This window comes from Camelus ferus, chromosome 32 (genome assembly GCF_009834535.1).
Source record: "Camelus ferus isolate YT-003-E chromosome 32, BCGSAC_Cfer_1.0, whole genome shotgun sequence".
Lineage (NCBI taxonomy): Eukaryota > Metazoa > Chordata > Mammalia > Artiodactyla > Camelidae > Camelus > Camelus ferus.
Genome location: NC_045727.1, coordinates 3,458,998 through 3,486,492, shown reverse-complemented (window position 1 = coordinate 3,486,492; position 27,495 = coordinate 3,458,998). Strand labels below are relative to the sequence as shown.

The following is a 27,495-nucleotide window of genomic DNA, read 5'->3' as shown; positions in this document are numbered from 1 at the left end:
GCCAGGCCTCTGCTCATGTGGTGCCCTGAGCCCGGGGCCCCCTTCCCTTGCTCAGGTCTTTCTCCTCCTTTCAGATTCCGCTCAGGCACCACTTCCCTCCCTGCACCTTCGCCAGGGCGCCCCTCCTCTAGGTCTCTCCCCTCACTGCTGTCCGCTGGGCCCCTGAGGGCTGATTCCACGAGGAGTGTGGCTTTCATTCAGCTGTGTCCCCTGCATGCCTGGGGCTCACTGCATGACTTGCCACATCCCTGGGGAAGCTCAGAAGGTAAATTCAGATTTTATCTGCTTTTGTAATAATAGGAACAAGAAATTGAAAGACTTAACAAGCTGTTGAGACAGCATGGACTTCTTGGTGAGGTGAACTAGATACCTACCTGCTCCACCCAGAAGGGAAGACCCTGCCTCACAGGCCTGTGCCTGCGATGAGAAGGCCAGCCCCTCTCCTGGGGCCGTGTCGGGGAGACGTCTGGTTTGATGCCGTTGCCTCACTGCCGCCCACTCGGATTCTGGGGGACACAGTCTTTCAGAGGCTCTGTCTCTTCCTTGGTGTGACTCAGACTGTCCCATCCCATTCCCACCCCACACTCTAACAAACGTATCAGAAACTCTACTTCTCTCGTGTTGAACACTTTACTCTCGCTTGAAAATGAACGAAGCTGGACAATTACGAGCTGTATGTAAAATTTAATCTCATCAAATGTACAGTTTTCACATTTTACATGTATATTGAGAAACCAGTGCATCCTTTCACATGAACACTTTGAAAGACAAAAAAAAAAAAAAAGGAAGCTACCTTAGCTACCAGCCCAGTCTAGAAAAGTCTTTCATATTTCTAAGTTGTTCTGTCTTACCGCAATTCCCCCCAAGGAGGTTGTTCTCAGAGCCCAGCCCCCTCCTGTGCACCCTCCAGCTTTGAGCTGGCTCCACCCAGTTCTGCCACCTGACAACATTTTTCTCAATTACTGTACAATTAACATGTAAAATAAACTGTCTCCTTCCCTCGGGCCCTCCTACTACTCTTGCCAGCTTCAGCTGCCTGGAATTGCTCTGTGGCAGCCCACACCAGCCCACTCGCTGGAGAGTAGGCGCACTCCCGTGCCTGGGACAGAAGTGGCAATTAGACCCAAGACTCCACTGTAATTACCATGACATTTTGGGGAAGATCCCCTCGTGAGGTCTTGTACTCTACTTGCACGATTTTATACAATAAGTTGCTATTTTTGTACTCATTTCAACGGGACCTGAAAAGAAAGAAAACCTGAACTAAAAACAATGAATATTTTATTTTAAACTCACATTAAAGCAGGGGGTGAATAAACTGGATAAACCCTCAACACCTCGCTACTTCAAGATCTGTCCTCTTTACCGTCCTCCCAAATGCGCAGTTTGGTCCCACAATGCGACCTGTGTGTTGAGATTATTGGACATGACCAAGGCCAGATGGCACCCCTTCTAAAGTCAAACCAAGTAGAATGAAATTTCCAAAAGGAGAAAAGAGGGAAGTGAGTGGAGAAGGGAAGTGTGCTGACTTGGGGGCAACCTCAAGGGTTATAAGCGTAATAAAGTGGGATGTTGCCAAGGGACCCTGGGCTCTGCACGTGCTCGATTCTATAGGTGTGGTGTTGTTTCCTTAATTAACGACTTACGTCAAACAAATGGGAAGAAGAAATTGAAGGGCAGCCTGGCGTTGATGGCTGGCCGAGCTCTGAAGCCTGCCTCTGCAGGTGCAGATACGTCCACAAAAGTAACCGCAGTGGAAATAAGAATCGTCCTTTCATTTCCTGAGCTGGTCTGTAATGAAAAGCCAGAGTGCTGAAAGCCCCGCCCCCCAGGGCGTCACCAGGATGACAAAGCTTTCATCCCTTCCTCAGCCAACTGCTGGCAGTTCATGGACTTGGTGGATACATACATAGGGGGGGTTAATCAGTCGTTAACTCAGAAGAGAGACAGTTTTCACTCAGGTTGTCCTAACACATCAATGTCAATCACAATTCAGTCTTCACAAGAATTTTAAAGATCAAATCTAAACAAGAATGCTAATGTGAATAAAAGCATTGTGTTCAGAGGAGTTGTTTTTCTCTAAAATATAATGACTGCTAAATTGTTTTTAAGAATGCAGATTGTTTAAATTTTATAAAACAGTAAATTTAACCTATCACAACTGACTTGTGTCTGGACTTGTGTCTTAACCTGTACACAGCTTTAAAGTCAGGCCTATTTGCACCTCTTGGGGAGTGATAGAAATGTTAGGTATCTTGGTGGTGGCTCACAGGTGTATATACATCTATCAAAATTCATCAAATTGTACATCTGAAATATGTGGTTTACTGTACAGAAATTATACCACGATAAAGTTGTTTAAAGAAAAATAAAGTTCGGCCTACCTCAGGAAACGAGGATGAAATTAGATTTGCAGTTACATTGACTATTTTAGCCTGTGGGTTCAATAAGGATCCGTATTTAGTCCACTTCACTTCTATAGCCAAAGCCACTGGGAGCTGGCAAGAATCCTGCAAAACAAAATGCCATTAATCAGTTTGAGTATTATACTACCTCAAGTCAAACTTAATCTGCAGTTAGGCAGAGTTTTAATTATAAAATGTTTCACATATTACAAAATGTTCTGAACAAGAGAATGAATAGACTCCAAAAGTTCAGATAAAAACAGCTTAGAGAAAGCACATGTTTTAAAGTACTCAATGCTCAAAAAATATTTTAATACCTAAAGCATAATTTTCCATCTCCTCCTATTTCTAGAGGCCAGTGTTACCTGAGAGGTGTGGGAACCCCACACCCAACTGGGGAACCTCCGGGGCTTTAAGTACTCTGACTTCACCCACCTGTTCACATTTACCCCAGGATAATTCAGAAGAGAAATTATGGGGGGGAAGGTGGAGAAGAATGCTGTTATTAATACACAGAAATTAAACCAGGCTGCATATCATGTTAAAAATGCACTTATAGGAAATCTAAGTGCTTTCTTTTCATTTATCTGATTCCATCAGTTGGCAATTAAGATGTTACACTGGGGTATACAGGCAGGGTCTGAAGCTGTCCAAGATATAAACTGTCCACCTGAACTGATGGCACTGGCTCCACACTGGAGCTGCCCAAGGTCAGGCCCGGACACTGGGAGCCAGGCCTGAGGCTCTGCCCCATGGGAAAAACAGGCCAGGGGGCCTGCCAGACCTCCTCCCTGCCTTTAGAGTCTTCAGCTGGCAAATGTGACCAAGTTGAAGCTGCACAATGGGGAGATGGAATTCCACTGTAGTATCCTATTTCTGTGTATGTATGAAATTTTTCAAAAATAAAAAGCTTTTAAAAATAAGCCTCTTCAGGACATGTAAAGCTAGCAGGCCTGCTAAATTTGGTGCCTGCCAAAAAGGCATGGGTGGAATTCCTTGGCTTAGAACTCCCTTTTAAGAAACTTACAGGCTGAAAAATTCTTGAGAATATCCTGTTATTAGGAGAAGATGCAACATGCAGCTGGCACAAGCTGAGGTTAGCAGATGCTGCCTTGCCTGCTCCACCTAAAAAGCCGGCACAAAACCCGCTCCAGGCCCCCGGAGCTCCCTGGACCAGCACAGACCCCGGCAATGCTGATGTAAGCGCCACTGCCTTTTTCCTATCAACCTACATTTTCCCTTCTGAGCGGGAAGTAATAACTGGATGTCTTAACCCATCTCCAAGAAGCAGAAGCAATCTGCCTGGTTCACTGAGGCAGCAGAGCTGAGGCAAGACTTGGCAGCTGAACAGTAGGGACTGAGTAATCACGGGTCTGCCGGGACTTGGTGGGGAGGGCGGGATCAGAGCTGGTGAGCTAGTCCTCACCCCCATTGTCCCCAGGCTATAAATATGCTAAGCAGATAATAAGAGGCCTGAAGGAACTGTGACAAGAAAAAGCTGGGCAATTAGAGGATAAGCCGGAGAGCACACCTCCAGTGAGGGGCGGCCCGCACGCTGACTGCTGAGACAAAAGGAAAAGGTGGGCAGAAAAAGCACACGTGAACCTATTTGTAGGATGTCAGCTTCCATTAAACTCTTCTGGGAACTTTAGACTTGACAGCGCTCACGTGTGGACTGCTTCTACAGACCAGGGGACAATGGGTGGGACAGCTGGGTGGAGGGGAGGACGTCTGTGGAGACAGTCCTCACACTCACCTAGCCTACCACGATGCCTGGAGAAAGCCTTGTGTGACACCAAAAAGGAGCAGGACAGTGACTGGTAGCGGTTCCCTTTTATGGGGTGACCCCTAGGCACCATGAATGTCATCTCATTTAACTCTCAACAAGCCCTGAGGTCGGAACTATAGGTACCAGATGAAGAAACAGAGGCTCAAACCTGTATAGGTCACTGGGCCAAAGGCAACAGTGCTAACAAGGGACAGAATCAATATTCAAGATCCAGGCCCACCGGACAAGAAAGCCCCAGCTCCTCCTCCTCAACAGCCCCCACCCCGCTGCTCCCCCACCCACCCCGGGGGAGGAGGGGCAGGCACACAGGGAGAGACCACGAGCATGTGGCCTTCAGCTCCACCCCCACCCCGCTCTACCTTCACGTGGGATGTCTGGGTTATGAAGTGGACGGGCACCCAGTCCAGCACATCCTGGGCCCGGGAATTTCCAAAAGGGGCCACGTAATCGGGGAAGCCCTGGCCCTTCAGCAGGCTCTTCACCTTCTGTGCTACCAGCCGACACGTGACAGCTCCGGTCAGTCTTTCAGGAAGGAAAACGAAGTCAATTGAATGAGGCGATTGTTCACACCTGCAGTTTATACAGGTCTCAACAACACGTGTGTTCTCTCCAGTTTATCTTCTCACTCTCCAAAAAGGAGATTATTTGATAGAATTTAAAGTGTCCCTCGCTTTGTGAAATCCTGGTTGGCCATGGAGATGAATCCAAAACCATGTTTCCCAAACTGTATTCCGCTGAGGCTCCGTACAAGAAGGGTTCCATGGCCGAAAACTGGGGAAATACTGCATACCCGTGTCCCTCCTGAAACACACCAGCATGTTAAGGAGCCTGAGAAGTCCCACAGTAAGGGCTCATGTTTTTAACTTTAATTTGGTGTTTCCCAACACACTGGACACCCCTGCTGCCAGCTTACGGAAATGTATTCCATGGAAACCTCTGAGAAATGCAGGTCTAAAGTGATCGAAACTAATAATGTAAATGGTGACTATTGGTCTAATCAAACTAATGATGCAGATACCCTGGGGAGATGTAAGGATGGGGGTGAGTGGGTGGTGGGGTCGGGGATGAAGGGGAAAAGAGCCAAATCTTCACCTTTCATAGTGGGAACTCAGTAAGTCAAAAAATTCAGAAATAGCCTTACATGTGGGTTACTTCAAGATCTGGGGGTAAAGTTCCCCCAAAATCAGCTATTAGAGTTGAAAGTGATTGCCTCTGGCATGGGAGAAATGAGAGTAATAACTACTGTTTTTATAACAAGCCAAGCAGAGCCGTTTGAAATTTTACACTATGTTTGATGATACAAAGATAAATTAAAAACAGAGATCACATTCAGGCTTCCTCTCTGTGCTGAGTTTGCTGTGCTGAGTGTATTAAAATTCAGAAATACAGGAAGGACTTTCAGGGAAAACATCTTCTGCTGTGAACTCAAGGACTACCACCACCTTAGAAAGGAAACATACAAAGCCTTGAGAGTTTTACTCTGCTGTATCTGATAAGTAAAAGGGTTGTAACGGTTTTCCTTTGGATCATGACAAATGGTTTATGGTTATGAGAATTAAAATTAGAAAACCAAAAGCTGCATCATTCTAAGTTACCGTTAACTGCTGCTATTATCTACTAATAATAATGCTAATAAGCCTGTCAGCGGATGCAGAGGTCTGGTTAAAACGGGGAAGAGTATGAATGTTTTGTTTTCTGATCAACACAAACAGGCTTGGACAGAAACAAGTTACTCTCTTACCTGAGCTTACAGCCAGACTGCATACTGTAACCAAATAACACTGGGGTCCGGATCCCCTCTGCTGCTAAGCAGTCTTGCTCAGTTGTGCTACGAAGAATCGTCAGTTGTCCGTATCTATTTGTGCTCTGAATAATCCCAGACATGCACAGAAAGTTAAGGGAGTTGCCCAGCACCGAGGCAGCTGATTCTTAGGAAATAATATCACATGTGTGACATGAGACAGGACTGAGACCCAAGTATCCCCTCCCTGGGCCTCTGGAATTTTGACAGTTATTTCATAAGAGAAGGCAAAAAATAGTTATAACTATTTTCCTTGATTAGAAGATGCTGAGAAGAATTCTCAGAAACTGGCTCCTCAAAATTAATTCTAAGTTTTCAAAATCACTAAATTTGCTTAAGTGTCTATGTAAGTGCAAAATTAAATACATCTAAATGTCTGCCAACTTTTCTGTCTTAAGATTTTCACTGGAAGACACTGGCAGTCCTGGGGCCACACTGTTTCACCCGGTCGGGCTCCACGCAGCCCTACTTCTGTGCAGGGCACAGCGACCACCGACCAGAGCCACCCAGAGGAAGCTCTGGCGGAGACTGGACTCTCCCAGCCCTCAGGGCCCTCAGCAACGGAGGGAAGTGTGGCCCACACGCATGGACAGGGAACTCAAGCCTCTCTCCACAGAACCAAAAAGGATATCCCTTCTGAGGCTGAAATCCGGCAGCTAATGGGAGCCCCACAACATAACCAGGGTTTCCACTGAGAGGAACCGGCTTTGTATTTTGCTGAAAGACAAGGCAGAAATGCCCCAGGTAATTCTCACTTTAATAGGGAAATGGCAGAGGGAAAGTGAAATGATTTTCATAATAAAATCTGGGATCACCAACCACTAGAAGAATTTCTCCCCCTACTCAGAACTATAAATACACCGACTGAGCGTAGGAGTCCATCATGCTGTAAAAGAACAAGCTCACATGGGAGAGACTCTCTGGCCTGATTTCATTACGAGCTCCGCATGCCACATGCAAACCCTTTGTTCAGTACAAACTGTTAGATGTGGTAATACTTCTAACTTGAGATTTTTTTTTTTCACTAAGTCATGATTTCTTTACACTTAGCAGTTCTATACTTGTACAAAATTGATCGAACTTACCTGAATAAAATAAATTTCAAACTTCTGCTGCAGTGGAACCATTGCACTGCTAACTGCACCCAGAAGGAGAGAGAGATCAGCTTGTACTACTTCACCTGCATCTGTGTATGTGAGGCTGTATTTTACCTAAAAACAAAATGATACTTCAGTGACCCCTGTTCCCAACACATTTCTGTAGCTGTATACAAAAAAAGAGAAAATATATACGGGGGCAAATCCCTTCCCATTTCTCTACATGTTGAGATGCTGACGCTCTTCTCTCTTATCCAATCGGATCATGGGAGGTGTTAGCTCCGCATCACCCCCGGCTGACAGCAGGGTCATCTGAGCCTCTCTGTGCCCAGTTATACAAGTTCCAAATCAGCTGGTCTGAACAGAATGTAATCAGCCCATCTCTGCAGATAATTATGTTAAAACAATAGCAGCAACAACAAATTTGGATGTATTCTCATAAGTCACTAGATTTGTGGAGAAAAACCACACATTATTTCAGAGTCAAAGAGGCTTTCTCCAGTGAGACAGGATAAAGGCAAGCAGGAGGTCAAGACAAGAAAAGCAGCACCCTGGATGGGCCAGAGCCCCCTGTGGAGGGCGTCCGGTTATCCCTCAGGATCACGCAGCCTGAGTCAACCACAGACAGAGAGAACTTTCAGAGCCCCACTGGGTGCCTACCTCAAGAACGACGTTAGTGCAGACTTGTACCTGCCCAGTCTCGACAAGAACTTGCCTCAATACGTCAGTGTCTTCTAGTCGGGTTAGCGTTTTATTTAGAGACCGAAAGACGATGGACTGAACAGTGATAGGGACCTGCAAGGTGAAGAAGCCCTGGATTACTACAGACACACCACAGCAGAGGGGAACGTGTCAGAGTAACGAACACCTCGAGCCACACCTCCACAGATACACTGCCAAGTAGGGGAAAGCACGCCAAAGACCAACATGCACACTAGAGTTCAACGTCTGTAAAAATACAGATACTGATATGTAAATCCATACGTACATTCACAAAGAAGATATGTGATGGACATAACTGAAACATTAAAAGTGATTTCCTCTGAGGGGGAGGTTATAGCATTGGTAGAGCATGTCCTTAGTATGCATGAGGTCCTGGATTCAATCCCCAGTACCTCCATTAAAAATAAACAAATAAACCCAATTATCTCTCCCGACACCCCCCCCCAAAAAAAATCTAAAAAAAAAAAAAAGTGATTACCTCTGAAAACATGTTTGCACAAATAACTTGTACCTTCACAGCAGCATTCATAATAGCCCCAAACTGAAAACAGCCCACTGTCCATCAATTGATCATTGGATAAATAAAATGTGGTGTATCCATATAAAAAAATACTATTCATCCATAAAAAAGAATGATGAAGTACTGACACAGGCTATAACATAGATGAATTCTGAAAACATGATACTGATATTACATGATTCCACTTATAGGCAATGTCCAGAATAGGCAAATCCATAGAGACAGAAAGTGTATTAGTGGTTGTCAGGGGCTGGGGGAGAATGAAGACTGACTGCTAATGAGCATGGGGTTTTTTGGGGGGCGGTGATGAGAATATTCTGGAATTAGATAATGGTGATGATTCCACATCCTTGTGAATATACCAAAAACCACTGAATTGCACACTTTAAAGTGGTAAGTTTTATGGTATGTGAATTATACACCAACTGCGCACACACACAAAACTCTCATCACACCATGAAATGCATACAGATACTCTCACCTTCAAACTGCAGCTCCTACTGATAAATGCACTCGCTCTAGACACACAATGTGCAAATTCTCCACAGTCCCCAGGGCCATCCCCCTAAGTCCCCACAGCCTCTCTGAATATAAGCCTGACCCAATTACACAACTCCTACACACACCCTTACACACACGTTGGGTGCTGGGATCACGGGTAAGAAAAACAGAGACAAATATCTTAAGCAGAATCAGAAAGCCCTGGTTAGAACAATGCTGTTAAAGGACATCATCGCCAGCAGAGTGACAAAGCACCAAGCAATCCTTTAAATGGCTCGAACCCCTAGATACCTGGGCCTCTTCATACCGTGTCTCATACCGTGAGACAAATCTGACGTTTGCTCTTACTGTCAGTTCTCAGAAACCACTGTTTAGGAAGGAACCTAACTTGTATCTAGTTGTTTATATTGCTTTGAACTTTGCCCTCAACCATGTACTATACTGTTTATAATTCAAAATTACTAAGTACTGAAGCTGTCATTTTATAGATAAACAAGTAGTTCTTACATGTCTGCTCCCATGACCAAGACGACCTGCAACTGTCCTTGTAAGTCAAACCTCTACATAAGAACGTAACATGGTTTGGAAGCAAAGATGAGCTGTCACGTGACAGTCACTAAGGGCAACATCAGCCACCAAAATGCCCTCTGCACAGCAAGTCGTACCACTGGCTTTACGAGTTAAATAGGGAAAGCCATGCTTCCAGCTGACACTGGATTCCGTTACCTGAACATGCCCTGATCCAGCAATGGTGCTGCATTCCAAGAAAGTGCACACCCTTTCATACCAGCCTCTGATGGAGCCGTGCCAGTGGTGGGTGGGTGTGGCTGGCAGAAACTGAAGGGTTCAGTTTAAACAAGCTTTGTAAAGACTATCGGACCACTGGAAGTGGCAAGAGCTGCACTAGTCTAGCCACATCCACTGGGATAGTAACAAGAATGAAACTGGCAGGGCTGTTCTGGTTTCCTGAATGTCCTATTCAGTCATAGCCCATACCCAAACTACCCACTGACAAAGGACTCAGTCACACTTAGCAGTGAAACTAGAGGACCATGACAGTCTTCCACTGACAGTTCAACAGATGTTAACAACGGTTCCAAGCAATTATAATGGGGTTCACTTAATGGGGAGACCGAATCTAATTTTCATATTCCTGATCCTCTAACAGACCTGGGAAACTGCTTTTTAAACACATCTCTGATATGAGTTGATGTCCTTCGGAGCACAAGCTTTGGTTTAACACAGATCTGAGTTGGAAGTCCCAGTCTGCCACTTCCGCTTCCTGACTGTTTGGCCACAAGTTGCAAGGAGAGAATGTGTGTGAAGCTTCGAGCCCAGGGCCTGGCACAGAGTATAGCTAGTCCAGTATCACAATTAGGAATAAGGCCTCTGGGGCCAGACAGCCTGGTTTTCTCTCGCAGCTCTGCCTCTTCCCGCTGTGTAGCCTTGGACAAGCTAATTCAACTCTCTGTAACTCATGAGCTGGAGAGTGACAGGAACAGGACCTACCTCCCAGGACAGCCGGGACAACTAAAGGACTGCAGACATGCACAGGACATGGAACAGTGCTCGGCAACAGTACACGCCTTTCAGTAACGTCCCACTGTCCCTCATAGGAGGTCTTCCCTACCTGAATGAATCCAATCCCTAGGCATCCTTTCAATTAACACATAACCCACTGAGTGCCCAACACATATAAGGCACCACCCTAGTACTAACGCTGTACAGTGGACATGGCGGCTGCCCCCAGACATTTCAAGCTTTGAATGGTATAATAAAAGCACTTCTTAGTGGCTGGAGGTATTTGACAGCTAGTCTATTATGTGACTTTCAAGATGGGTTTCTGGGATCTGCAGGGTTCCTCTGAGGGACCAAACCGGAGAGAGCTGGGGAGGCCGGGTAGGTAGAAGGCTTCTGGCCCCACTCCTGCTCCAACTGGGGGCTTTGGATTCAACCCATGTTACACACTAGGGAAGGTGCTGCTTGAGATTTCATTTGAAGAAGCACTATAACTACAAGAAGTTTGAAAGCACCTTCACAAACGAGGAAATCCAGGCCCACACACAGTAGTGTGAATTCCAGCCACATGACCATTTCGTCCACAAACACGTTTGTGTCCAGAGGCTTCCTGGAATCAACTGCAGGAGGCGCTGCTGTCCGTGCTGCTTCCTGTGTGTACGACGTTGCCCTGAGCATCTCACGTGTGCTTTCTCTCTTGAGCCTTACATGAAGTCTCTGGGGCAGATGCCTACCATCCACTTGCAATCAGGGAGACTGAGGTATATGTCACATGAGGAAACAATGGCACAGCTGAGTTCTGAACCAGGAACAACCAATTCCACAGGCTTTGGGAGACTCTGACAAGGCCATTGCCCTGGGCCTCTTTGGAGCTGTATGCAAGGCAGGCACAGGGCGCAAATCCAAAAATAAGACGTAGATCCACCATCCTTCTCTCTGACGCATCCGCAAAGGGGCCTTGGCCTCCTGACCTCAGCCCTACAGAGTCCCCAGGTCGGGACAATAATGCTTTGAACAGAACCTACCTGCAACTCAAGCCCAGAAGCTACCCTGAGAGTGCTCAGCTCCTACACAGGTGTGCACATTCCCTGTGCAAAATGTTTCTATCTTCTACATTGGATGGACAGCAGCCTGGGAGCTGGCCAGCTCTCCTGACAAGAGACCAAGAAGACATCAAAGGATGCCCTGAAAGCAGAGAAGCCAATCACACCCACTGTCAGTCAAGACAGCTATGTCATTTAAACATGAACAAGTGTGCACTACAAAAAAAATAAGGGAATTTGAAAATCTGACCCTTCTGTGATAAAAGGGTGGCCTGCTAAGGAGTTTCCCCATTTCATTTCTGGTTGCTTTTTGGCAAATGTTTTTGTTACTGGCAGTAAGGTACCCTTGTAATCATAAGTGTATTCATTTCAAAGGGCTCAAAAATAAGACAATAATTCCATTAAGTAGTAGTCTTACCTTTGTTCCTGAATTAGGCACCTAGACAAAAAGAAACAGCACATTTTGTTAAAGACAACAAAAAGAAGCATTTTTATTGCTTCTTCAGACCGTAGGCTAAAGGGCATATTCTTCTTATTAAAGGCTTCTCAAAAAGGAAAACAGACTTGCCACCTACGTATCTCTGTATCTGTGTACATTTTCCCTTCTATATTCATTTCCTGCAGATTGGAAGCTTAACAGACCAGCCCAACAGAGCTAGTCTCAGGAAGCCTCCGTGCATCTGTGAAATTATTCAGTATTTTCCATGCGATCATCAGTGACGTAACACTGGAGGGAAGACATGGCTCCCATCCCCCTGGTAACCTGCACTGTGCCTGCTGTCACTGGAAGGACAGCATCGCTGCCCAGGTGATTCCCACAGTCTCCTAACTGGTCTTCCTGCCTCTAGCCCAACTCCCCACCCACCGCCCCCGATGCCCAGCTCCTGCCTCCCCTACACAGCTGGAGCTCTTTCTGAAGGGCTCAACCTCCCTTCATTTCCTGTCCCCATCTCCCCCAGACCCACTTCTTAATCACAAGACACTCTATTAGGCCAAAGTTCCTATTAGGGAGCTCTGGGTGGGTGGGGGAAGGCCCGTGCTGAAACGGAGCTGGGCCTGTGTGCCTGAGGGACTACATGTCTCCCAGGACAACTGTGGGAAGTCAGGCGGACTGGAAGAATTCTCAGACCCAGATGGCTGACTGTGAGGAGAGAGGGAAAGGGAGGGAAGAGGAAAAGGCTAAACGTGATTCTGAAAACCGCAGGTCAGATGGGTGCAGGTGCCATGGGCCACGCTGCCCCGACACACCCCTCAGATAAAGGAAATCAGGAGAGGAGGGGGCTTCTGCAATAATCATACGGGTTTTAATCACTGAAAAATGTCTTCGCCCCTTGTGACCCTCCACGTTATCCACCAAAGTGGGCCAGTGGCCTCTCTCATCTATTCAGCTCAGGCTTCAGTCACTGTAACCAGAAAGAAGGGCCTTCACACCAGGGCCTTTCCCTTCCCCAGTAACTCTATTTCCTGTCCTTTCCTGGGTGCTTATTTCATCTGCCAACCAGAAAGATATCTTTTTGGTGCTAATAGGATCATTTCTGTGACAGACATTAAGATGTTTTTATAATTCTGAAGTCTTTGGTTATTAATAAGGTTTTTTTTTAATTCAGGAGACTATCGGTTACCATCAAAATGAAAAAAATGAATGAAAGCAAAATATGAGCTAACTATATAAAAATAAAAATTAATTTAAACGACTATTTCAAAATCTTTGGTATCATTATACCAAAGAACTGGAGAAGAAAAATTTTGCTTTGAGTGTCAATCATGTACTGAAATTCTTCTCCTCTTGTCATACTTTAAAAAGGTACAAAGAACAGAAAACAAACCTAATGAATCAGTTTCACTTCAAAATAATTCTTACCCTCAAAATTTTAGGGCTGCTGTAATAAGCCATGCTCAGGGTTTCAATTTCTTCACACTGTTCCAAACTTATGCTTCTGGTGCACTTAACAGCTTGGTTGACCAGAAATGCTGGAAATCGTAACATTCCCAAGAGAAAGAAAGAAAAAAAAAAAGAAGAAAAAAATTGCAACTGCCCGACAGTAACTAAAAAATTGTAACGTAAGTAAAACCACAAAATAAGTTACGGCACAGACTATACAACAAGGTTAGGATAGGGTTTAAAAAATTATTTTCCCAATAAGTAATACATGATTCAAACTTGATGCTGAGAGAAGTCTCCCTTCAACCCCAGCTCCCCAGCTCCTACCAGTTCCCTCCCCCAGAGACAATCGGCATGAAGTTTCTTGTGTATCTTTCTGGAAATATCCTATGCAGATCCGTGTGTGTGTGTGTGTGTGTGTATGTGTGTGTAGGATATACACACACACAGACACATCAGTATTTCTTTCCCCTTCAGAAAACAAACATAAACTATATGTTCTGCCCTTTGTTTTTTTCACTGAGCAATGCCTTGGAGTTGTCTATCCGAGTACATGAATAGCCTCCTCCTCCCTTCTTTGGGGATAATTAGTATTCTATTACAGACATGCCATAATTTATTCAACCAGTTCCCTATCAGCAGACACTTAAGTTGTCTCCAGCTTTGCCATCACAGACAAGGCTGCAATCTATTGTTTTGCACGTGGGCCAGAGCTTCTGTAGGACCAGCTCCTAGATGTAGAACAGCTGGGTCAAAGGGCATATTCATTTGCAATTCTGATACATATCGCACACGTGCTCTTGACAGAGGCTGTACCAATATTTAGTCCCACAAACCATACAGATGAGTGCCTACTTCTCCACAGCCTTAAATTTCTTGAGCTTTGCCAATCCATTAGGTGGAAATGATACTTCAGTTTGGCTTTAACTGACACTGTTCCTATTGTGTGAGCAAGGTTAAACATCTTTTCAACAGACCTCGTTTTCCTTCATGTATCAAGTACAGCTTCATTAAGCCACATGCTCTCACCCTGGCTTAGCAGGCTTCTGCACAGTGAGGCTGGCTAAGGACTGGAGAGCCATGCCTGCTGCCTTCTACTGTCAAGAGGGTTATTCCCTGGACTGGATGATACTCCTGAAAGGAGAAGCAGGACCCACCACAGCCTGAGTGAGCCTGAGCAAGAAACTGCAAGTTTCTCAGTTTCCTGATCTAAAAAATGAAGATAACCCTCCCTCAGAGGATCACTGTAAGGATTAAACGGAAAAACACATGCAAGCACTTAACACAATACCCAGCACACAGTAAGTGCTTAATAAATGTTAGCTATTGACAAATTTCAGCTCCAGTGAGTAAAGAACTTTCCAACAACTGGAAAAGCTGAACAACTGAATGGGCCGGTTGCAGGTAGCGAGTTCTCCATCACTACAAGTGCTCAAGCAATGCCTGCACATGGGAAAAAAGATTCTCGCACTGGGTGGGAAACTCAACTATATTTATCAACCTTGGAGACTCTTTCAACCCTAAGACTCTCTGTTTCTAGCTATGAAGCCTGTTTAATTATGACTACTATACATTTAAACTAAGAGCAAACTCTTTGCAGAGAGAAAAAAAAAAGCCCATTCTCTTACCCGCGGGGTTATTATCGCTGCAGAGAGATGACGTAAGGGGAGAAGGAAATCTCAAAAATGAATCTGAAGTCTGCAGACAAACCCCATACTGCAAACAGAACAACCAACAGCTGTCATATTGCTATTACGCATCTGTTCAACACTTACTGGACACTTCCTACGTGCCTGGCAGCAGTGAAGGCCCCGGGAACACAGGGATGAGCAAAACACAGATGCAGTCCCTGCCCGCACAGAGCTCACATCTAGCTGCCCCACCCTTTTCCTTTTAAGGATGTATGTTTGTGTGTGTGCATGCTACTGTACTTGCAGGCTTTTTTATTCTAGAATTCCTCTGGAAGGGTACATAAAAAGCTGACGTAAGTGCCAGCAAGGGAGAAACAAGCTCTCTCCTTCCCTGGGGCTGGGACTATAAACTCCTGCAGTCTTTATGGAGGTCAATCCGGTATCGATGTTTTAAGTTCCCATTCATTTTGACCAAGGTAGCCCATTTATTTAGGAATATATCCTAAGGATTTAATCAGATAAAGATATATGTATTTATAAGAATGTTTATTGTGGGTTATTTATAATAGTCTATCAAATAGTGGAATGGCTCAATAATAAATGATACATCCACGGAAGGAATATTTTGCATCAGTAAAGTGTAGCTCCAACACGAGCTCTTGCCTATACCTAGGTTTTCCTCATCACTTAAATGACATACGCTTCCCACGGCTGTATGCAGTAATGTCTGAAAAGTTCTGCACAGTGCCTGGCACATGGAAAATGCTCAAGAAATGGTAACTTTTATAGCGAAGTGGGAAGGTGCATAAAATTTATCACTGAACAAATAAGGATGTTTATAGAACAATGTAGATAACTGGAAACCCCGCTTCTGCACAATACTATGTGTATATTTTAATAGATGCATTTAAAAGCCAAGAATATATACCAAGGTGTTAACAGCGATTTGCAATGTGCATTTTAATGGGGACAGGGGCCTTTCCATTTGTACTTATGTACCTCTATACCTTTAACTTCCAGAATTTGCACACATTGCTTTTACACTTCTCTCTTAAAAAGATGCTTCCAAAATTTTTGAGGTTTAGTAAAAGTTAATGTATACCATTTTTAAAGGTTTACTAAGAATGGTTAACAAATAGCACACATCTTCCCAAAGTCTATAAAACTACACACAGCTTTGAGAAGAGGGGCAGGCATCAGCCCATCCACCCTGTGTTCCCAGCAGCATGCCGCAAGCACTTTGCTGCCTCTTCTGAGGCGGAGAAGAACAAAGAATTCCACAGAGACAAATGCAAGCTTACCACAGAATAAACGACTCGAAACCCTATGTTAGAATTCAACTACATAATTTTAACTTTAATGATCTTTGATTTATAGACACAAACATTAAGTTTTTTTAGTCTCTGATGTGAATTCTATGTCTCAGGAAAGATGGTTTTGCTGGGAACATGGCGAAAAGTTAACTTCCAAGGACAGGCATCTGCAACGGAATGAGTACACTTAAAATCCTTGACTCACCTCATATTTTGCAGAATTTGGAGCGTCCGGTTTGTCTGTGAAAGAAGCATCTGATTCTGCATTCAATGAAAAACCATCAGATGTTTTCATCAATTTATCAAAATTGTTTTCATCAGGCACTTCTGGATTAATAAAGGATAATGCAGGTTTATCTGTTTTTAGAAAAAGTATTTTAAATCAGTACAAAATGTAATAAGTATATTATATATAACATATATAGTATTTTGGAAACAATTTCTAGAAGCATTAAGGCTGATGTGAAAAAGTTAAAGTGGATCTTTTTATATTCACTTCCTTCAAGATTTCTTGAATCTTATTAAATAAACAGGATCCCCAGACAGGCCTATTTTTCTAACATCATAGAAGCAAGTTTCTAAAGCCTACAGGTAAACAGCATAAGAGAAGCCAGTAATAGTCTCTTTCTGCAGCTCATGGACTGTGACGTCTGCTGCGTAAACCTCTAAGGGGAAACTCTCTCCATAAGGCTACAGGAAAGAAAGATCCTGTTTCTACCCTCACACAGCCACCTCCAAAGCCCAGGAGAATAATACGCTGTGTACGTGAGAAGGAGAAGTAGGGAATGCGCTGGTGTGTTCCCTGGGCCAGTTATGTTAGAGAACACGACAATGACTGACCAGTCATTACCTCAGATTACAAATCACAGAGCATTTGCCTATGTTTTCAATTGCAAGGGAACAAGACTAAAATATAAAGACACTCTAAAAAGATGATAAAGTTTAATTGATAAAACCAGTGTGTCTCTGATTTTTGATATCTTGATAACATTTTACACTTACATGTACTTTGACACCTAACTGAGCCAAATGCTCAGATAAAAATAAAGATCCTGTTTTCATGCAAATGTTCTTAGTAAAAATAAAAGAGAAAAAAGGAAATTGAAACCAAAGCTGAATGTGATTCTCAACCATTCAACCAGGAGGAAATAAAGTAAAAAAAAAAAAAAAAACCCACATACCTAAATAAATCTAGATTCCTATGCACGTCCACATATTATAAACACCTTTGAAATACACTATGAGGTTCCAAAAGACAACCACACAGCACAATTAAGGAAAATGTGCATGCCACAGATCTATAAAGTTACTTGCAGTTGTCTGTGGAATGGCCTCAGAAGATAAACTCTAGCCAAACCATAGAATATTTGCTTTAAATCTAACTGAATGGGACATTTTCCCATAAAAGAATTTTTTTTTGAGTTATAGTCAGTTTACAAAGTTGTGTCTATTTCAAGTGTAGAGCACAATTTTTTAGTTATGCATGAACATACATATATTCTTTGTCACATTCTTTTTCGCTGTGAGCTACTACAAGATCTTGTATATTTTCCCCTGTGCTATACAGTATAATCTTGTTTATAAAAGAACTTTTAAAAGAAAAAATTTTCAGAGTTTCACAAAGTATATCACCATCAAATACTTACAGTTTGTAATATGAATGCAGAAAATAGATGGGTTGATCTGCTCCACAAGTTTAAATATTCTCTGAGGTGGGTCGGCTGTAAAATTCAATGAATAGATGGCTGCTTTTTGACTACAAAACTGACTATCACCCCTGAAAATTAAAAAAATAATAATACAAAGTTTTAAGGCATATGCACACAATCTTAGTAAGATTATTTTGAAACTGTCAGATGCTTGCACTGTACTGTGTTAACAACTACATGGAGGATATTTATGAGTGTGATGTTAGAATTGAATCCATTTTTATTTCGTCTATTCAGTGCTAAAATGTTTGACTTTTGAAATTTTTTTCATCCAACAGGGAAAATATTAAGACAACTACAATGAATAACCTTTAAGGAAATCTTGTCAAGTACGGAAATATAGATTGGGGTATAATTTTGATGTAAATGAACCTTGCAAACTCTGATAGAATCAATTTTATAAAATTTTGCAGAACTTCAGACTATTTATAATTACCCTGAATGGATCCAAAAATTCCTTGTCTTTAGAATAAAGCTGTCTTCACAAAGGACAGTGAAAATGAGAAAATGTAAAATCAGGAAGTTCAGGGGCCTGGAAGTTATGGTATAGTCAAGTCTTCAACCAATCCTATACTTAACAAACCCTAATCAATTTGATATAGATACAGATATATTACAGACATAGAAATATAACAAAAAAAAGATTATACTACATACTGCTTTGAAGCCCTTTTTCACTTAATATGTAGTATATATATGTAGGAAATATGCCCAATATTTTCCATGTCATTAAATGCATTTTTGTATTATTATACTAAATGGCATCACTGTATATCAATTTATTAAGATATTCCCAATTTTTTTAAACCAATCCTCTACCATTGATCTAGGCTGTTTCAAATTTTCTGTGATTTTATATGATGCTATAATGACATCTCTGTATGTACATTTTATTAATGTCTCCAGTTATTTCTTTAGGCCGTATCTCCTGAAGTGGAATTTCTGGGTCAAAAGGCAAGTACATAATTTTAGGTGTCTGAGACATACTCCAGATTGCCCTCCAAAAAGGCAAGATGCATCCTCCCAACACTGTAGTAACAAAAGTGACTATTTTCCCATACTCTTGCCAAGATTGGATACTATCAGTCAGTTTTTACCCTTTGCCAATTTCATGGGCAAAAATCTGTTACCTCATTGTTTTAATTTGAATTTTCCTCATTTACTAGAGAGGTTAAATATTCTTCCATATGGAAAATATGCTCACTGGTATTTCTTCCCAGTAAGTTGACCATTTTTTATTAGAATGTTTGTCTTCTCATTGACTTAAAAGAACCTGTATTTTTAAGAATCTCTTTTGAGTGTTATAAATACTTTTTCCCAGTTTTTTAACCTTTCAGTTTTATGGTGTTTTTGGCCACACAGAAGTTTTAACTTTTTTTTTTTAATCATAATTCCTTTTTTCAGGTATTAAATGATTTTTAAAATAATGACATTACCAATCTTCTTTTATGGCTTGCCTTTGGGTTTATGCTTAAAAGACATTCCCGAATCCAAGATTAATAAATGTTTGCCTATATCTTCCATTCATTCATTATTTTCTAACATTTCATTCTTCAATCTATTGATAATTTACTTTGGTATAATGCTATGAAGCAGTAATCTAATGTTTTCTACTTTTCAATAATCATTCTACATCATCTACTAAATGATCCAACCTTTACTCCACAGATGTGAAATACCATACTTACATTAAATATATAAATAATAAAAAAAACTGTAATACTTTAAAAAAAAATCAGCTGTGTGTAAAATCAGTACACACAACAGATTTTTGGCCTTTCTATTCTCTTCCAACGATCTACTTGTATGTCCTGAATCAATACACATTGTCGTCTTTACTGCAGTGTTACAATATGTTTGAAACCTGGTAGTTTGTGCTTCCTACTCGGTAACATCTTGGCTGTTCTCATCTATTTATTCTTCCAGATGAATTTTAGAGTCCGTTTGATACTTTCCGTCTCCATCTGACTGGAATTACATTATAATAAATTGGATGTTTATGTGACGACTTTTCCCATCCCACTACACAGGCTATCTCTACATTTATTCAAATGTTTTGTCTCACTATATTTTGAAGTTTTCTTCACATAAATTCTGAGTAGTTAAGTTTAATTCTCATTATGTTATATTTCATTGGTGTTATGAGTAGAAGCATTTCCACTATATTTTTTCAATGGTTACTGCTGGGGTATTGCTTTATTTTATAACTGGCCTCTTTCCCAAATGCTCTATATAGTTCTAGTGGTATTATCAGTTGTTATGCTGGGGTATTGCTTTATTTTATAACTGGCCTCTTTCCCAAATGCTCTATATAGTTCTAGTGGTATTATCAGTTGTTACTATGTGCATAAAGAATATTTTGAAAAACTATGAGCAGTATTTAAAAGAAGAGATCCAGCACTGAAAAATCTATGAGTCCTACTGGCCTTAAAGGATGAGTAGGAGTCAGACAGAGAGGGACTGGGAGACTAATCCACGTGCACGAACGGCACTGGCCAAGGATGTAGTGATGGTGTTTGGAAAACTGAGTACTAAAGTTGGGCTGGATGGAGGATTCAAGATGGGGTTAGGAAGAAATTAGATCTGAAAGAGGTTGGGATGGATCTGAATCCAGGTTATGGGTTCTGTAGGTAATAGAGTTTCTGAAGATTCTTTAGCAAGTGAGTGACAAGATGAGATGTGAGCTTATGAAGAGAAAGGGAACAGGAAGGGACAGACATGAGGGCAATCATGGAGGAAGACTCAGCAGGAGGGGACTCCTTACTCCTCCCCTTCTGGTCAGCCAGGTCTCTAATCCTGTGCAGTGTATCAGTAGCAGGTCTGCACACATCCCTCTAGTCCCACCGTCATAACCTTCAGGGTGAGGAGGAACACATCTGTTAATCCTCATTCGCTATAGCTTGTTACTTGGTTCCCTGCCACCAGGCTTGGCCCCTGTGATCCACTGTCCATGCTACTGCAGAATTTAAGTTGGGAATCTGATTCCCTCACTTCTTGGCCCCCTGAAGAATTCAGGAAAAATCCAAACCCCTCAGCACACACACAAGGCCCTCAGGATCTGACCTCTGCCACCTCCCCAGGCCCCTCCTGCTCTGCCCTGCTCTAGCCATGCTAAGTCACCTGCAGTGCAGCCAACAGGCTATACTCCTTCATCCCCAGGATGCTCCTGTGCACTCCCTCCGCCTGGAATGCCCTTCCTGATTCTGTGCTCGCCAACTTCTACTTGTTCTTCAGGACCCAGCTCAGCTCAGGTATTTTCTAGAAGGCCTTCCCCAGTCCAACTATCTGGGGTGGATACCCCTCCTTTGAGTTCTTCTAGCGCCTGGGGCAGAAACTGCCATCCACTCATCTGTCTCCCTTATTCAAAAAGCTCTCTCTTTGAAGGCAGGACCATGTCTAACTCATCTTTAAATCCCCACTGACACAGAGGAGGAGCTCAGGAAAGGCATGGTGAGGTGTGAAAGATGGCTTAGATGTGAGAAAACAAGGAAGAGGCAGGAGTCAGGGCAGCCTCCTGGTTTCTGGCCTGAAAGAACAATGGTAGAGAAAGTCAAAAGGGGATACTAGAGAATCAGTCAGGGGTGGAGGAGAGAAATTTCATCCATTCAACTCATTTTTAATGAGGGCCAACTATGTGGCAGGAGCTGTGCCAGGCACTAGTGGTAACGTAGTAGGTAAGAGAGATCATTGTTACTATGATGCTTACACCTAATAAGGAAAACAGACATTAATCCGATAATCTTTACATTAAGTTTACAATTTACTAGGTGATAGGATTAGTTAATGACAGTTCAGCAAATGTAAACATACCTTTTATGAATTAGAATCTACACAGCAAGAACACTCAATTAGCAGTATTAGTTTTGATTTCATTATTTCTACACTTTATATTTAGGAGAAAGTCACAAACAAAACTAACTCAAAGAAATTCTGAGGTCCTTTCTTGAGGGCACTATGGATTCAGCTATAACTTCTAAACCTAATTAGGTGTGGTCCATAAACCACACCTAATTTTGTGAATCAGTTTTACTGAAACATAGTCATGCCCTTTCATTCACATACAGCCTATGCCTGCTTTTGCTCAACAATGGTAGAGTTGAGAAGCTGCAAGAGAGACCATACGGCCTGCAAAGCTTAAAATATTTATTATGTGGCCTTTTACAGAAAAAGCTTGCTGACCCATATTCTAATAGTCTGTATCTAAATTTGCAATACAGGCTGATTTTTTTAAAAAATTATATTCTAAATAATGGTCTCAAATTGGACTCTCAGTCTCCTAGTACTTACTAAAGCAGGAAAGCAGAATGACTTTCAGCAGAGACTGAACCACAATGCAGTCCGGGTAGCCGCAAAAATCATCTGACTATAACATCCCATGCTCCAGGCATTTTTACAGTATCAGAAGCAGACTCAACTTCCCATTGATCAGTGAAATAATTTCTCATTGGAAAAATACACTGCACCTCCAAAAAGGCATTCAACCTATCAAGTATCAATTGCTGCAACTTGGTACAAGGCTCAATTTAAATTAGCTGTCTCTGAATAATAAGTTGGTCCCATCATGAATAAATTAACCTCTTCTAAGTGCTGCTATTTTATCCAAAAGCTTTGAAATCCTGAATTACGAGAAAACAGATAATTTAGAAGAGATTCCTGACTGGGAATGTCATTTTCCGTTATTCTCCTACACAATGCGAATGAGAATTTCTGGTAGATTTATAAGTCAAAAAAGTATAAACAAAGCTTTCCTGACTATTTAATTTTTCTGTTACAAGTATTATGTCTACAACAAAAGCTGTAAAATTAAACTGCACTTTTCACCCTATGCTATACATGAGACTAATTCATTGACACAAAAATGTAACACATTATCTGTTTACAAATCAAAGTGAAATGCAATTCAGTCTATGAACACAAAGATTTCATTATACTCTTTGTCTCTCTTCTCTTTTGCCCGCACTATCATCTAGCTAACGCAAATACGGGATAGACACTCTCCTACGCATTGGTTTGGACAGCATGGCTTCTGAATGATGTAAAATTCAGGAAATCAGGTTTGGGTTTTTCAGCCTGGAGAATTTTTCACTTTCTGTCCCCAGATTCTATAATCTTGGTCCAATTTTATCAAAACTGCATGTGTCACAAACTTACATGACAACTGGAATTGAGCAGGCAGAAAAGATACTGAAATCTGTGGAGCTGCAATCAGGATCACAACAGCAGTTGACGTCACACTTTTCTGGAGACAAGTCACAGACACACAGAGCAGCAACTATAGAGGAAGAGAGGAGGGGTGCACAGCATCACAATCAGCAGGTAGTGACTGCCCCCTGCCACTGCAATGTACCAAAAATCCATTTCGTACAAAAGGTCTGTTTTATTCTTCCTATTGCGTTTTGGGGTAAATCTGTGAAAAGTTGTCAGTTTGAGCACTTCTCAATCTGAGGTTTCCCCAAAGTGGCTAATCATCTGATTCACTTGGGAAGTTCTGTTTGTGCTCCACCTACAAAGACTGTTTCGGTAGGCTAACTCTGAAACCCAAACGCCTGTGTTTTTCAAAAACTTTCCAGATGATGCTAATAATTATGAAAGGTTTAAGAACCAGCAGGGTAAATCACTTGCCAGACCATAAGAACCATCACAGATCGTTGCAAAGTCCCAAACTCTGCCTCTGGAGATGGAGATTCAGATGAAGGGACCACTTGAGGCTGCCCAGAATGAAGGTTCTCCATCTTGTTCCTCTCCTCAGATGTCACCTTCAGCTTTGAAGCTGAGCCCACGTTCATAGGCTACTGGCCAAGGATCCAACAGGCTCAGGTTCTTTCTACTTGATGTCCTAGAAATACCTTTGGTAATTTAGACAATAAAGCAGGGGAGGGGTAGGAATCCCCACTTAGGAAGCTTTAATTTTTAATAATGATGGCTATTTGGATTTTTAATACCTTATTTTAGTCTGTCAAACAGGGGAGAAGCTTTTTGTTTAATTTACTTTTTTTCCCTTAAACGGAGGCACTGGGGATTGAACCCAGGATACTGTGCACGCCAAGCACGCACTGTACCACTGAGCTATACCTCCACCGCAAAAAATCTTTTAAAGAAATAGCAGAGCATGAGAATGATAAACACTGAACTCACAGTAGTTTAATTATTGTTAGAAAAAAGGGAGTCAGATCAGTCTTCAATCTTACCTGTAATGTTTTGTTTCTTTTTTCAAAAAAGGATTTCATGCAAAAACCAATCAAAATAAGAGATCTCAAGCAAATGTTAGTAGAGCATCCATACAACATTCTTATTTGCATGCATGAATTCTTTCACAATAAAAATGAGCTTTAGAAAAAACATAGCTCAAAAAAAGGTCTAAAAACATACCCTGGGAAGAAGTGTGTAAGGAGAAGGGGAAATTTTTGTCAATAAATACACAATCCTTTCTTAGACACACACACACAAGTTTTTCCTCTAAAGTTTACTATGTTTCTCTCTAGCCAAGGGCTTCTCCGTGTGCTTGGTAAAATAACACAGCTCGTGCATGCTAATACTAAAAATGGTGTTTAGGCGGTCTGCCTTATGTGTTTAAAATTAACCTTGATTTGTTTTCCAAAACTTAAACCCCTCATAGGTAGGTAACTATAAGACTACTAGGGACAAAGCCATAGTGTTTAACAACTCTACTCAGGGGAAAAAAGTCTCTATCAGGATGTGAGTGTACTTAATCAGCCAACAAGTATCTGTTGAGAACTCCCAGAGTCTCAGTAGCACTCAGCTGCTCTTCCAAGCCTCTTCATATCTACATGCCTGGCTCTCAAAACAGGGTACTAATGAACAGAGCTCAGATTCAAGATGAAAGTTATTCTTCTCTTCTACCTGTAACCCATCCTTCTCTTCTACCTGTAAATGGCTGCCCAGTTCTCCACTCAGAGTCAGCCTCCTGCTCCAACAGTACCAGGGGAGTGTCCTAAAATCAGGCAAGTAATTCACTTACCTGAAAAATGAGGATAACCCACATCATAACGTTGTTAAATACAATAAATGCAATACATCACAGATGAAATGCTTAGCACAGGGTCTGCCATATAGTAAGGAGTTAATAAATGCCAGCTGTCATTTATTATATTACCTGCATAGGTCTAAACAGATGCCCTTAAAAAAGATGAAGGAAAGTGCAAATTCCTCCTCCCATATTGGGAAAAACACCCCTGAACACATAATCTGTTAATGATGGTTCATTAATAACTTCATTTTGGGCAGGAAATGCATTAACAGATAGAATACTTACAATGGATAAAAGACAACTCAGTCCAAAAAACCTTAGAGAAATTTGGATATTGAATACTCAGCTGTATTCTGTCCCAATTTATCACTTAACTTCCGTACTAATTCATCAAATCAACAATTTCAATATAAAACAAAGCTTTGTTTATACTGAAGTGGCATATATGTTTCTCTGTACTTTTTCTTACAGACTAATCATAATTTATAAAGGAGAAATAAGGGTTCAGTAACTGAAGTTAAGTTCTAGAGTTCAGGATGTCAGCCAATGATGACTTTTCTATTTACTAATACCAAGCCTAACTCAATTTAAGAAAAGATCGTTTTCTCTTAAGAAGGGCTAAAAAATACTACGTATCTATTGCGGTTACAGTCAGAAGACATAAAACGTTTTTTTGAGATCACAAACCCATTTGAGAAACTACTCACTGCAATGAATCCTCATCCCAGAAAAATGCATATTCATAAATATGCACTTAATCTCAGAGCCACAGATATCCTTTGAAGTCATCCTTGTCAAGTAAGATTACAAAAGTCACTAAATGTGTAACTCCAGGATTAGATCATCCCCTGATAAATGTTAATGACACCTAAGAAAATTAACCTTGATTAAACCTTGATTAACCTTCTTTCCTAAGAAATTGGCATAACCCCTCACCCCATAACTTCCTGTAATAGAAAAGAACAAATCTGACTCCATATTTGATCTACTCCTTTGACTTCAACCCCATGCTGTTTCCTGTACTGAGTCATGCTGATTCTGCACCTTTTGTAAAAGAATGTTGCCTATAGCCTCAAATATACAGGGTAGCCCATTCTCAAGGCTCTAACCTTTAAGGGTATAACATTTTCCCATTCATATAAAGATAAAAAGTAGCAGAATAGAAAATAACATTTATCTTGTTGGAGGTTTGCAGGAATACCACCACCTGACCTACCTGGACAGCTCCAAGAATTAGGATTCCAATATCAATAAGTCTGCAACAACCAACCACACCCCCTTCCCTTTGTAGTTTAAAAGGAACCTGAATCCTGACTTGGGGGAAGATGGTTCTCCAGAACTATTACTCTGCGGTCTGGGTCTGCTGGCTTTCTCAGTAAAGTCGTTATTCCAACACCTTGTCTCCCAATTTACTGGGGCCTGTCCTACAGTGAGCAGAACAAGTTTGGACTCAGTAACATTCCCACCTCCAACTCAACACAGGAGGAATCCTGGGATTTTATAATTCAAGTCAACAGACACAGGCCTTGAGCTAGTCACTTTCAGTAAGCTAGCCTTTTGACGTCTTTTTTTGATAAGTGAAAAATTCAATGTATTCTACGCACTTAATTTCCACACCTGTCTAGAAACTTTAGATTTAATTTCGTGTTCAGCTGCAAAGATGCAAGGATTCATTATTGCCTTTAGCATTAATATTGTCCAGGACCACGGCAAGTTCTTTCGAAGATTTATTACATTGTCCCACTTAGCTCTCTGAGCCTTGGTTTTCTTATCTGTATGACAGGGATAATACCTCTAAGGGTTTAGAGAATTGATGCCTATGAAACATTTACCAATGCCCGCACATAGTAAATGTTCAATAAAAGTTAACTATCATTATTACAACCCCACCCAGGCTATCCACCCCCCAGGCTGGATCAATGCAGATCCCCAGGAATTGGCACTTAGTACTCACCGTCCGTGACTGGGGTGGGCCTGGGGCCTGAGGAGGGCCTGGGAGCCCTGGAGGTTTCAGGGGGCCTAGGAGATAAGGCGGGTCGGAGAGTTGTTGGGGCTGGCTCTGTAGAATTGAGGTCTTCCATCGTCACCACCGGGGTGGCCCCGGCCTGGGCGCTCACGAAGGCCCAGCAGTCCAACAGCACGAGTAAGAGGTGCAAGAGGCCCCGCGGTCCCATTTTCCAGCCGAACCCCGCGCGGGCCAGCCGCTGAGGACCGCTTGTTGCCTAGCTACCGCAGCGGCCGGGCGCAGGGCATCACGGGAAGGGTCGCGAGAGGCTGCAAGGGACGTCAGAGGCGGGGGCGGGGCCTGAGAGAGGCTGGCGGGCGGGGGCGGGCGGGGCGGGGGCGGGGCGGGGCGGGGCGGGCGGGGCCTGGGAGAGCCGGCGACAAGGGGCGGGGGCGTGAGGCGCGGACGAGGTGCGATGTGAAGCCATTGGAGAGCAGGGGGTTGTGAATTCTTGCAGTGGTTTCCCAGTGGACAGTGGTGTTTGTTTACAAATACAGATTTCCAGGTTCCATCTCAAGGGATTCTGACTCAGTAAGTCTAGGGCAGAGTCCAGGGATCAATATTTTTAAC

The 27,495-nt window shown here is 42.4% G+C and overlaps 2 protein-coding genes across 12 annotated transcripts in view; one reads left to right on the top strand and one right to left on the bottom strand.

Moving 5' to 3' along the window:
* Positions 1–2,161, top strand: part of HVCN1 (hydrogen voltage gated channel 1) — a 34,568-nt gene extending 32,407 nt beyond the window's left edge. For all 7 annotated transcript variants that reach the window (XM_006178077.3, XM_014553631.2, XM_032471892.1 and 4 more), the window contains one exon: positions 301–2,161. In XM_006178077.3, coding sequence (XP_006178139.1) covers positions 301–366 — 66 coding nt within the window. In that variant the 3' untranslated portion in view covers positions 367–2,161. The remainder of the gene's footprint in view (positions 1–300) is intronic.
* TCTN1 (tectonic family member 1) lies at positions 665–27,170 on the bottom strand. Of its 5 annotated transcripts, XM_014553630.2 has the most exons (15): positions 26,875–27,170; positions 23,084–23,204; positions 17,870–18,000; positions 16,429–16,580; positions 14,908–14,995; positions 13,259–13,368; positions 11,816–11,836; positions 7,753–7,887; positions 7,081–7,206; positions 6,627–6,712; positions 5,936–6,076; positions 4,554–4,716; positions 2,385–2,510; positions 1,647–1,791; positions 665–1,241 (listed from the first exon to the last, which is right to left on the bottom strand). In XM_014553630.2, the coding sequence occupies exons 1-14, from the start codon at positions 27,092–27,094 to the stop codon at positions 1,648–1,650; spliced, it is 1,764 nt and encodes a 587-aa protein (XP_014409116.2). In that variant the 5' UTR covers positions 27,095–27,170; the 3' UTR covers positions 665–1,241; position 1,647. The 5 variants fall into 5 exon arrangements, with proteins under 5 accessions (XP_014409116.2, XP_006178138.2, XP_032327775.1 ...); XM_006178076.3 differs by having other exon boundaries at positions 665–1,791; XM_032471884.1 differs by lacking the exon at positions 6,627–6,712 and having other exon boundaries at positions 665–1,791; positions 5,936–6,060.
* Positions 27,171–27,495: the final 325 nt, after the last annotated feature.

Bases quoted from the DNA above. Each gene is read 5' to 3' on its own strand.
- TCTN1 (XM_006178076.3), bottom strand. From the start codon at position 27,094: ATGGGACCGCGGGGCCTCTTGCACCTCTTACTCGTGCTGTTGGACTGC. The intron at 11,837-13,258 runs GTAAGAATTATT...CTTTTTGTCTAG, and splicing joins GCAGCCCTAAAATTTTGAGG to GTGCCTAATTCAGGAACAAA. The intron at 4,717-5,935 runs GTAAGAGAGTAA...CCTTCCTGAAAG, and splicing joins CAGTCTGGCTGTAAGCTCAG to ACTGACCGGAGCTGTCACGT.